Source organism: Haemorhous mexicanus, chromosome 6 (assembly GCF_027477595.1).
Source record: "Haemorhous mexicanus isolate bHaeMex1 chromosome 6, bHaeMex1.pri, whole genome shotgun sequence".
NCBI classification, from domain to species: domain Eukaryota; kingdom Metazoa; phylum Chordata; class Aves; order Passeriformes; family Fringillidae; genus Haemorhous; species Haemorhous mexicanus.
In genome coordinates, this window is record NC_082346.1 from 40,461,736 (window position 1) to 40,474,825 (window position 13,090).

Here is a 13,090-nt window from a genome sequence, read left to right on the forward strand (position 1 = left end):
TCCCACAGGCAACACTTCTTCCAAAACTGTTCCTTTGTGGGTCATTTTTCTGGAGTGCAGTCCTTCAGGCACAGCCTGCTCCAACATCGGCCTGCCACAGGGTCACAAGTTTTATCAGAACACCTGCTTTAGTGTGGGCTCCCCTTGCTGTGGGTTTGCAGGTCCAAATTTTCCTCCCCACTGGGGGAGGGGGCGGGGGCGAGTGAGCAAGCGGTTGTGTGGCCTAGTTGCCAGCAAGGGTGAAACCATAACACAGACCACGTGTGCAAATCTACCAAGAACAGCCTAATGACATCAAACATTCTGACTGAATGTTGTTTATCCCTTGCTAGAAAATAACCAATGCAGCTATGGAAAATCAGTTACTATAAAGTATTTATTCCAAGAAGCCATTCTAATACACACTGAGATGATGAATGGATAGTATATATACAGGGAATGATCATAATATACAGATCTTACATGGTATTTACAAAATATTTAATCCCAATGATACAACTGCCCGATGGTGGGAACGAATACTGCTCTCATATACACGCAGTTAACTGTACGCCTTTTATAAACTTTGCAAAAAGTCCAACCATTATAAAGTTCTCAGATGAAAATGCACATTTTTAAGACCACATTTTCAAAAAGGTGAGTGTGCCTGCATTTCAAACACTTCCCACGCTCTGAAAAACAGCACAGGATTTCCCCCCCTGCATTTCCGCATTAGGAGTGGCTGGCTAGAACATTGAAGAAGTGAAAAACTTCATCTTTATCCATTACTGCTACTTCAGTTGAGCATTCAGTACATAATACTGGATGATATATTTCCTCTTCTTCTTGATTTGATTGTATAGAGCCAATTTCTTTGCTGTGCTTCATTTTCTTACTTCTTCTCTTTACCTTCTTTCTGTATTTCAGTATTTCCTCTTTGTTAACAATGCAGTTCATCACAAACATTGCTCTGTACTGTGTTTTGTAAGATTCATGTCTATGGAGAAGGAAAGAAAATGCAAGTCATACCATTCATACAACTCTGCTTCCAAGAAATCTGTTACCATCACTGAGTATGGGATTAAAGATAGGAAGTAACATGCCAAAGGGCTGAAAGCCAAATAAGCAGGAATTCTATAAACAGAAGTCACATTACAAAATAATAAAAACATAGAATTGCAGCCATCTGTTGCTTTTTAAGGCATTTTTTAAAAAATACTGTCTGCTGCTGAAAGAAACACCCTGGAGTACAATGGTATTGGTACTGCAGAATTATGCACAGCTACATATACCTCATAATAGTAAAAGATCAGGAAGCTGTGAGTGTAAATGACTTATCTACTGGCACTGACATCCTACAATGTCATGCAAGTCTGAAATTCCTTATTTATAAATAATATCATTGACATACCATGCTAGAAGGAGCATGTCTATAATAAAACATAAAATTTCAGCTGTCATCAGTCTTAACAACTGTATATCTGGAATATGTAGCAAAATTCAGTACTGTAGTTCAATTTAACACAATGTCCCTCAGGCTGCAATTTTACAGGAGCCTGAATGAATACAACAGTGGCTGCAGAAGTCCAATCTCGAATTCTGCTGGCTTATTGCTTGTATGACACTATCCTGAGCTACTGCAATGGATTAAACCCAGGAAAGACCATAAAAATACAGTTTTCTGTTAGCTTAGCAAGCTGAAATACTTAACTACAGAAAAAGGCCAAGGAGTACCAGAGCCAGAAAAGTGAAAACAGAGAAAAACATCTCCTAGTACTTAGATGATTTCAGGCTGCTGTGGAATTTCATCCTCTATGACCAAAAATACTCAATAAATACATGTACAATACTCAATACTCAATACAGGTATTTTATTCCTTATTTCAGAAGATTTCTTTCTACTTTACTCCCAGTTCTAGAGTCCGTTCCTTAGCATAGGTTAGCAGCACTAACTAGGCCTGCAATGCAGTCAGATACTGAAGAGCAGCAAAACACACTGTGCATTCTCACCTAAATACCTTCCTGGCACTTTTAAATGTAACTGCACTCAAAACCCTAACCGCTGAGACTCAAACCAAGCAAGAATACGCCATCTTTATTTTGCTTAATTCTCCTTTAACAAGACATTTTTAGACAAAAATAACCTAGAATAGTTTTATGCCTCTAAACATCAAGCCAAAATATATGTATAGGTATCTCTAAAATCCCCAATTCTGCCTGAAATGCCTGTTGAGTCTCCACAATTACTATTTTTTTTAAAGATTTACCTACTCCACTATGCTAACATTCTACCCTATTCTTCCCCATCTCCACACTGCAGGTCAAACTGATCATCACTCTTACAAACCAGTATCTAACCCTAAATCTGACTCACATCTACCTGCCTTCTCATTATTAGGGCCACCTTGCGAGACAGCTGATAAAAATCCATAGATCAAACTGAATATACTAACAATACTACTGACCAAGAAAAAGAAATTACAAAGAGACTTCTTATTGTTCACTGTTGTTACCTCTGGCAGTCCAGGCACAATGTTGTCATGCAGGCAGGGCAGTTCAGAACAGCATCACTATTTGGAACAGCTGCAGGTTTTGCCTGCCGCTGCTGTGGTGCCCTTCTCTGGTTCCGGTACCTACCAATTCAAGAGAGGAGGAAGCAGAGACAAAAAGTGAAATTACATGCCCTTGCTGTTGGTCGTATCAGTTCAATGTCAAACCTCTCTTTGCATTAAAATACACCAATTAATACCTAACTCATTCTGGACACCTTTTGCATTAACTCAAAGAACATAAATGAGACGGTGAAGGGAAAACACATACCAGTATCTTTTGATTTACAGAGATGAGACAAATACATCTGGCATGAGAATTTGTGTCTAACAACCTCTAACAAAGCAGATATCTCAAGTACCATCTCTGCAGGCAAAATTCACTACCTTCTTCAATAAATTTAGGTGGAAAATTTTACTTCTGCTGCAACAACCATTTTCTACTTCAACTTTCAAAAAACCCTCATTAAAGCACCTTTGTATTGTTCCTGTTTTCTCTGCACATTTTGTGGGTTGCTAAGTTCAAAGTTTTCTAAAACCAGAAATTCACTATTTATCAGGAACAAATATTAATCAGCAATCAAATTATCTTGCAACATTTTAATTTATAGTGTGGTTGTTTAGATGAGATCTACAGACGAAACTGGCTTAGAGAATTTTGAAATCTTGATTTTAAAAATTTTAAAGTTCTGTGTCGTTTTGAAGACTCAAGTTCTATTACATACACCCAAAACATTTTACAGGCTTTTAAGTTTCTTATGCTTTAAGTTTATATATAAAAAATAATTTCATATCATGGATTTGACAGCATTGGCTTTTTCTCTACATTTACCATTTTCATTTAAAATTTTCAGTTGATGTTAAGCATCTTACAATTCAAATATTTACGGTTGCTTACCCTCTCCTCTGTGAGTCTACCCACTCTTGGTCTCTACTGTCTTCTTCTGGGTCATACAGCAGCTCATCATTGGAGAGAATCCGACGTTGCTGATGTTTTCTGTTTTTCCGGACATCCTGGGTATCTGTTTGTGCAAGAACATATTACATCCATCAGACACAAATTATCAAAATATACAATATACAATTTTTATTTTCCATCCTTGCAATAAATCTAAACTGAAACTTACATGCCTGGCTTATCTCTCCTCCAAGTGCATAACCCCAAAGCATTACACTGGGATACATCATAAAATTGCAGGAGCTATGCTGAGCTGATATAGGCTGATAATTCCTCTCAAAAATGCTGCCTTCAAACACAGCCTCTTGACCCCCCCCCAGAGGATTTTACAGGATCTGAAAGAGTGAGTGGTACTAAAGATGCCCTCCCCTTGCCTCTGCATTTACCTATTTTATCTTCATCCTCTGAATCAGAATCAAAGTAAATGTCATCATAGTATTTTGAAGTGCTGGCAGATCCAGTCAGCCCAGTACTCGAGGAAGTACCTACAGGTGAAATCAGAAGTGTTAAGAACACCCTGCTAAAAGGACAGCAGGTATATAGCGCACAACAAACCTTGAATACTTTCAAGTTACTCTGTTCAGAGTGCTCTGTTCTACCTGAGTGTGTTAAATAACAGCTCTCCCAGTTTATTCCCACACCCGTATCATTCACTTCACTTGTATTACTTCATTTAGAGGCATTCTTAGAGCAAAGCTGCTCCCTTCTCCCTCGAAGATGAACCTCAGGTACCATTTGAAAGGACAGTTTCTCCCCACACTCCCTTTAGACACAGAGGACACCACCATCATTCTGTAGGGCCTGTCTGTGCCCTACAAAATACACAAGACATCTTTAGTAATGTGAAAGAAATACATGTGTGGCACATTGTTTCACAAACTTTGATTACAATAAAATTCACTAAAAAAGTCCCCCAAAATTTCAGGGCCACAGAAGTTCAAAAATGCCAACATGAACTACCAAGCAGTCACAGCCACTCTGCATCATAATTCCTATTTGTGCTGTATGGATGTGGTGATGTAAATACTGCTACATATTCTTAACTATACAACCAAAACCTAAAGATTATTTGCCCAGTAACACATAATTCAATATTTCATATGCAAGCAGATGTTAAGCTTGATTTACCCATTTCGGTTGATTTCCATTTGCCTTCCATAGTCTTCATGGTGGTGTTTAGTTCTGCTTCCATCTCCTTTTGGAACTCATCGTCACTGGAAGACTCACTCTCGCCAGTCAGGCACTCCCGTATCAGCTTCCGCTTCTGGTCAGGAGTGCCATGTAGGAGCACGTCCACCTCATCCTCTGAGCTACAAACATTGAAGTGGTACACACCTAATTACAAACAGGCTAAAACGTGGACACAGTCACTTGGAGAATGAACATCTGAATTGTGTGGGTGCACGGGAGAGCCCTTACTCCTATGTTTATGGGCAATGTGCATATTAAAACACTTTATTAGCACAGGAGTAGTAAAACTCTGGTTGAAACGCAAAGGAGCTTCAGCCGACTGCGTGCGGCCTGCCACAACGCCCCCGGCAGCTCTCGCTCCGCGCAGGGCGCTCTGCGGAAACAGAAATACGCCGGTTTCAAGGAAATCGCCGCGGCTGATGAGAGCGAGGCCCAGGCCGATCCTCCTGCACTCCGCGGGCAGCCCGGGGTCGATGCCCACGGCTTGGCAGCGCCAGCGTCGCTGCGCGCCCGGGCCAGGACATGCCAGGGGGGGAGCGGGGCCCACCGCCGCCGGCCCGAGCCCACCCCCCGGCCGGCAGCTCCAGGCACCTGCTGAGCGCTCGCTCCTCGTCGCTGGGCTCCTCCACCACGTACGGATCATCCTCCTCCCGCAGGCAGCTCATGGCGGTACCGCTGTGCTCGGCCGCTGCCGCAGCCAGGCCCGGCCCTGCCCCTTCCGGGCGCCCGGCAGCTTCCGGCGGCCGAGCCCCGCCCGGCCCGGCCGCGCCCCGGTCCCGCCCCGCCCCGCCGGGGAAAGGCGCCCCCGCCGCCAAGGCCCGGGGCAGAGCGGGGCCCCGGCAGCGAGAAGCGGGCAGGCCGGTCTTTTCCCTTTTCTCCACGGAGTTGCAGGCCCTCGGGTCACGTTTTATGCACTTTTTTCCCCCAGAGTTGCCGAGCCAGAGTCAGAGCTTTAAGAGACACACCCAATACCAAGAGGCTTGGAAAAAATTTAATGAGCTAGTAACACTCAACAGCGAGGACTAATCTAAAAACTGTTCCCACATCCTACTTAAAATATTTACAATATTGTTAACTATATTTACATTGTCAGTGTTATCCCTTGTAGTCTATTTATAGATGAGTTCCTTAGGAATTATACCTGTTATATCTAGAAGATGAACACTATTAGTGTAGTAGGCATTGCTGGGAATACTCTCTGTACTAGGTAAGTTGCCAATACCCACTGGGCATTGGGCATCGAAGCCTGAGATGATGGGTACATGAATCAAAGCACAATGCAAACTTCTCTGCCTTTGCAATGTTTTGATGTGCAAGGCAGCAGGGTAAGTATACAACACTGTGCAATTTACCCTATCTGAGAAAAACAAAACAAACCACACACCTCTGCGTGGCGGTACAGGGCATCTGTAATCAGACATTGACTTACACTGATCTGCATTTCCAACCATACCATTCACCCAAGCTTCGCTGCTCCACTGAAGGCCTGCAAACAGCATATATTGCTTATAAATCAGCAATCCCACTGTGAAGAGCAGTTCATCAAGTAAAGCCTCATTTTATGACATCGTGAAATTACACAACATAGCAGCACCTCTGGGAAAAGAGTCACAGTTCAAGGAAGGGAGGCCAATCAATACAACTAACAATACTGGATTCATAGCTCTAAGTCTTAAGTCCAGTGAGCAGAATGAGATCCTCTTAACACACTCCTTTTTAGGGGATACCTTCACTTTTTTCCTGGAGCAAAACATTTTATCTATATGACAATGGGGCAGTATTACTTTTCACTGATATTTTATGCACTTTCTAAACTCTCTTCTGCTACTTTATTTCCCCTTTCTCAGAAGAAGCCCAGGAAGTTCTCTCAAATGTATTTCTGCCAAAGAAATTGCCGAGTCAGCCACCAAGCTCAAAACAATTTAAGTACACTGGATAGGAAAGTCACAGACAAACAGATAAAACCTGAGAATGCAAGTGAAAAGTACTGGGCGAGTAGTGTCAGACCAATCCAATACTTAATCAATGGTTTTTACACAATGAATAGAGAAAAAAAACAAATTAATCTAATTTACTAGAAAATACTAAGCTTATAGATGATACAGTGTCTGCATCATTTTAGAAAAATCACTGATTTCATGGTTTATTTTACAATAATTGGATTAGTCTACAAGTTAAGGCAAACATACTAATGCATCTGCTTTTCTTTTTAAATCATGATTATAAAGGTTACACAAAGTTCTCCAAAATTTCTAAGAAATGTTCACAATTGAAAAAAAGATAAGTTTTTTGATATAAGTACATGGAAAAAAAAACAAAGACAGTGTATACAATGCCATTATAGTAACAATATTCAAATATCTAATGGTAATATTTAGGCCATTTGAACAATGTGCTTCAAATGGTGATCTTCAGAAATTACTTACAAAGGTAAATAAGATTGCAGCTGTATCATAGTATTCATAACATGAACATTATTATATTGGCTATTTTCACAAAACCCGAGCATTTGGTTTCTGAACAATGAAAGCGTATCATGATTAAATAAACATGAATATGTATGTATAACAAGTATGCTGTTCATATAGTCTGGAGCTACCTTCACATGTTAAATTCTTTTGAAAGAAGAAGCTTGCTTATGTGCACTTTGTCAAATGTTTTCTCCAGGGAATTGTAAATGCCTATTTAAAGTCATGAAAACAAAATCCAGAGGAGGGCAGCCCTTGTTAGTGGGAGGACGGAACGTAGCTTATGTGTCACCATTTAACACTGCCAGGCAGCTCTGCAGAAGCTGTAAGTTACCCTGTAAAAATAAAGAAAAATATCACCACATTTGTCTTCTTTCTTTTACGCTTGTGACAGAACAACGTTTTTTAAATAGCAATGACACAACTAAAGAAGAATAGACAGGTTTAAAACTCATGGAAAAATATGTTTAACTTTTAATACAAGTTTTTTTGAATGTAAGAATAGTGTCATGGAAATAAAGAGAGCCAATCTGAGATTCAAAAATAAGCACTTAATACCCTTTAATGTTTCTTCCTAGAGGTCTAGTCTGGCCACAAAAACTATTCACTGCAGAGCACTCTCTCAGCAATGAAATTCATAGTTGAAAAGTTTAAAATATTTTATATAGCAGGGCCATTGCTCTGTCTCTAGAACGAGATCCTCAAAGTGTAAGTATTCATGTGTTACTGAATCCTGTGAATACTGTATTCATCAGCAAATATTAAACAATTCATAGCACTCAGGATCTCCTCACTTATAGCAGCCATTTCAGCTGACAGCTTGTTCAAGGAGGAGGCCATGTCAGAAAGACAGCAGACTGATTTACATGCTTAGCCAGGTGATTTAGCCATCAAATTGAGTTTAGCCATTACAGCTGGAGCTACAGAAGTGATTAGCAGAACATGAACCCAACTCTAAGCCAAGCTCTGGTCGCCTTTCCAAACACAGTTTTTAATCTTATTTAAGGCATTCTGGCTCTACCATAAAAATATACAGATTGGTTTTCAGGTATCTGAATGAATTTAGAGAAGTGATACTGTTGTGAATTAAGCAAATGTGATTGATAAGCCAGAATTTACTTTGCAGGAAAAAAAACACCACCAAAACAACTCAGTATTCATATGTTCATTCATGCATGCTTACATCACTTTAACTACTAGTTATTCACTATGAAATAGCTGTACTGCATTTGCTCCCAAATCTGAAATCTCTATGTAAGAAAAAAAATGTAGGGCTGTTGACAGTGTTAAGAGTAATTCCTATCGGGTTCAGATAAAATGCAGGAACAAAGCAGTCTGAATGCCCAGTTATTAACATGGAAGAAACTGCTGACTTCTAAAAAAATGTTTGGATCAAAAAAGAAATGTATAAAAAATTCAGACACACAAAAGCATGTATCTGTGATTTCCATGCCTTTCATAAACAGTGCACAGAAGTCCTTAAGAATTTGTAAACACTCCTTCAGTTAAAAGCGCTCCAATGACTTGTGATAGATAAGCAGGACATTCATCCCTCAGCCCCAAAAGCTAAAATCATAATTCTATGCCTCCTTCAGGTTCTTATAATCCAGATTAAGCAATTAACTGATTTAAAGGCTTGAAAGCAGATTCCCAGTTATGCCTACTAAATCCTTCTCAGTCTTGTCAAGAAGGCAGCAATATCAGTTACAGCTTCAACAGCTTTTTTGTCTCTTTATGTCTATAGTGGCAGAGGACAGTCACAAGCTATTTTTCAGAAGGCCTGTAATTTGGTGACATGAATAAATTCTATATAAGCAAGATACATGAAGACTTGGTGGCCCATCTTTGTGGTGTACAGGATTCATAAATTTAAGGTCTCTGCTACTGAAAAGCTGATTTGTGATTGTAATGATCTAATGAACAGAAAGGAATACTTCAGTCTGAAGTCTTCAGTCTTCAAATGGAATTCAATCTGAAGTACACTTATGGACTGCACACATTACCTGTAACTAAAGTGTGACAATAATCTTTGGCCATCTTATTACAGAAGCATGAAGTATATTTGTAATTTACAGACCATTATGTAGCACCCTAAAAAAAAAATAAAGTTACCAGAACATCTGTGCTGGTTTTGCCTGGGGTAGAATTCATTTTCTTCTCAGTGGCTAATATGGGGATATATTTTGGATTTGTGCTGAAAATTATGTTGATAACATAGAGATGACATAATCATTCCCAAGCAGCTCTGACTCTGCCTTTCCTGCTTCTTGTACTGGCATGCTGGAGAAGTGGCTGGGGGTGCACAGGAGATGGGAGGGGACACAGCTAGGACAGCTGACCCCAAGTGACCAAAGGGATATTCCAGACCATATGAAATCATGTTCAGTATATCAGGTGGGGGAAATTAGAAGGAAGAGGGGGTCATTCAGACTGTTGGCTCCTCAAGTCACTGTCACACATAATGGGGCCTGCGCTCCTGGAGATGGATGAACATCTGCCTGCCCATGGGAAGCAGTGAATGAAGTCCTTGCTTAGCTTTGCTTGTGTGCATGGCTTTTGCTTTCCCTGCTAAACTGTCTTAAACTCAACCCACTAGTTTTCTCACTTCTCTGAGTTTTAGTTGCCAGCTGAGGTTAAACCATCACAGCATCCTTTACACTTCAGTCATTTCCAGACTAAGCCAGCCAGTCTACTCAAATTTTCCAAATAGGCACATAATTCATTTTCATTAAATCAAATTTACAAAGTTCACAAGAACCACCTTATTTAAATTATAATAAATCAAGGACAATAGAAACTGTGAGCCATTACTCTTTGTGGCTGAAGTATCTTACATACTTGACTTACATCACCACAGCTTGAGAAAGTCCAGTATGTTCATATTCAGAAAAGTGTTTCTTGCCAGCTCACACTCCTAAGCTGTAGATATTAAAATTATTGGCAGAACCACAGTGAAGAAATATCCTTTTCAGGAAAGAAAAGGATGACAAAACATTTCAGCAAATCTCTTAGCACTGCATTTTGCTTACTTCCTTCTATCAGTTCCAAACAGACATCTGTTGCTAGTACACAAGAAATTCTTTTTCCAAAAAACCCAGAGAGGCAAGAGTGTGTATGCTAGTATTTGTGGAAAATATATGTTTCTGTTTATTTAGGTGAAGGAAGTGTCTGTCTCACTCAGTTACAATTCAATGTCAAAAGACTCCAAAAGCACAGCCAAGGCTATGAATGCTACATTATTACAACTGTAGCAGTTTCACCAGCTATCAAATCTCCCTTCCGGAACATGAAGTCCAACACAGGAATACCTCAAAATTCAACCATTTAAAATACTGAACAGTACACCAAATGCAGCTTTTGCACCAAAATGGCCAAACACACTCAGGTCTTACACTAGCTACAGCTGCATTAAGTCATGAAGAAACACAGAACTAGCAAAACAGAATCTAAGCGCTGCCTAGGGGGATAATCAGCCAGAATGGCCACAGAAAAAGAAGCATCAATGTTTAGAGTAGGTCACTGACCAATGATAATCTAAAGCTTCAGTCTGGCAGCTATTCTAAATAAATCTAGGGTACATGCTGCTGCTAAGAAGGCAGCTCTCTTTTATTACCAGACCCTCCCAGACAAAACTGTGTGTTTTGATACATGTTGCAAAAACAAGACAAAGTAAAGCTTAGGAAAACCCAGAGCAACTTTCAGCGCCTTCTTACTATGCAGCTGCACACATAATTGTACCAACATAAGGGAAAGGAAGAATCATGCATCATCATCCTTCCTGGCAGCAGTCTGCCCTTTCATCAACTTAAAGCAAACCCAACACACAGTCTGATTTTTAGCTTTTTCAAAAGTCTTGAGTTGTAATTCAAAAGGATAAGAGGATATTAACAATACTTCCAAGAAGTATGTTACAGGGAAGTAGTATGAACAAAACTGGACAGAGAGGGTTTACTTAGAATTTGTATGTACAGTGTCCCTGACTTACTGAGTTTATTTCCCTATGGCCCTTTAGTCTTCTAGAGCTACAGGCAGGTATAGCTCGCAAAATGCAAGCTGTGCCTCAGAACCTTCTCTCAATTCTTTGGTCACTCTGACTTCTGTGCAGCAACCTCTGTATTTTAGGATTTGTGTTTTTCTTCCCACACAAAGCAAGTAACTTTAAACTGCAAGTCAAGCAGCAGCCCTCATTGTGTCTGAATTCCTCCAAAAGAGCCTCTCAGGTGAGTTCAGCACCCACTGCTACATCATATTTCAGCTCTATGTTTTTTGTGTGAGGCAGCTCCAAGTCCAGAAGACACACGGCTAGACTGATTCAGAAACAGATGCACCTGCATGGCATATAGTCTAGAGGCACTCACTACTGTAAAACAAAACCCATAACAGAAGACTTCTAGCAAAAGGCTGCAGCAGTGGGTATCCACTGTCCCCAGACCTCTTCCCTACTTAGCATTTTTGCTGGAAGCCAACACGTACACTTGGGTAATAGGTCATGTTGCAGAGTTTGTCAGTGCTGTGCTCCACACTCGACTGACCATACAATTGCCATTTTGTTGCTACTAAAACTTCACACGCCTGCCCCCAGTAAGTGCAAAAGCACAGAGACAGACTGCCAGCATCAGGCAAAGTATTTTGCCAAAAATCCAGAAGCAGGTGGCTTTTGATCTGACGTAATTAATTGACTGCCTACATGAAAAACACAGCTTTCTCTTATGGTTCCACTAGTCTTCAGGAGGAATTAGGTGTCTAGAAACAGCCCAGCTTAGCCCAGTCAAAACCAGGACTACCTAGTCCTTGAAATGGAAGCATTGTTCATGATTTGCATTTCAGTCATATTCCTCTAGCACTGCTCTTCCCACATCAGGGCACAATACTACATAAAAAAAAAAAAAAAAACAAAAAACAAACCCAGCAAATAAGTCTTTTAATATCATATTTTTTCCTTTTATGGAACTAACCTATAAAGTGTCCACCAAACCATTTCATCCTTCAATACTCTGTATAGACTAATAAAAACCGATCCATAAGACTCTCTTCAAATACCTTGGTTACTGCATTAATAAGAACATTCCCTATTATATAATGTTGAAAAATACAACCTACTGTACTAGTAAATTTTGTAATAATCAAACCCAGAATTCACAGAAAGAAAAACACAGCAACCAAACTGTTCCATCTGTAGCTTAGCTTGTTTCTAAATATGAAACAGTTGGCATTGAAAAAGAGATTTTTCAAACCTAGTGAGAAATGAAATATCTTTCATTCAACAGGTTATAGTATTTGTTAATGTTTCAAGATTTATCATTCTTAGTCAAAATGACATTTATTATTGTAAAGCTTTAAAGATTCAAAACTGTCTGGTGAATGTTGTGCTCCACGATGAAGTAGGTGAAAAAAATCAGCAAAAAAATTCATCTTCAAAAGCAGAACTGCAATTCAAAGCTTCTATTACAGCTTCATGGACTCCTTGTCATTAAATTTACTAAGACAAGGTACGTCACAGACAGACTATTCAAAGAAATTAGTGTTAAACACAAGCTGTGGCAACAAACTAAAGCTAAAAATCTTCTAGCATTTCCAGGTACAGGAAATGGACACAGGAAACACGTTGAAAGCTACAAAATTTAAGCATCTTCCCCCTGCATTCCGCAGTTATTAGCTGTCAAAATTAAAGAGAATATTATTCCAACATTGTGACTTGCATAGTTAAAAGATGTGATTCTTTAATAGAAGACAGAGACATTGCCTAAGCATTCCACTTCAAGGCATGTGGAGCAAGAGTCAGTTACAAGAGATGATGAAGAGTCAATGATTGAAACAGGACAGAAGCATTCCCTTACTAAAGCACAATATGGCAAATCAATAAAAGCTGTTCAAGTAAGATTGTTAGGACTATTTAAAGTAAGGACTGTTCATCTGAAAAGAGAGTCATGTGTTCCATACATTAC

The 13,090-nt window shown here is 39.8% G+C and overlaps 2 protein-coding genes across 2 annotated transcripts in view; both read right to left on the reverse strand.

Annotated features, from left to right (window-relative positions):
• Positions 1–358: 358 nt before the first annotated feature.
• Positions 359–5,426, reverse strand: EAPP (E2F associated phosphoprotein). The gene is made up of 6 exons (XM_059849896.1): positions 5,269–5,426; positions 4,615–4,796; positions 3,873–3,971; positions 3,427–3,550; positions 2,493–2,612; positions 359–976 (listed from the first exon to the last, which is right to left on the reverse strand). Exons 1-6 carry the CDS (start codon positions 5,340–5,342, stop codon positions 712–714), a joined length of 864 nt encoding a protein of 287 aa, XP_059705879.1. The 5' UTR covers positions 5,343–5,426; the 3' UTR covers positions 359–711.
• A 1,367-nt stretch (positions 5,427–6,793) lies between these two features.
• SNX6 (sorting nexin 6) overlaps positions 6,794–13,090 on the reverse strand; it is a 28,630-nt gene continuing 22,333 nt past the window's right edge. Inside the window, exon 14 of the mRNA XM_059849895.1 lies at positions 6,794–7,480. Within this exon, the coding sequence (XP_059705878.1) occupies positions 7,427–7,480 (54 nt within the window). The 3' untranslated portion in view covers positions 6,794–7,426. The remainder of the gene's footprint in view (positions 7,481–13,090) is intronic.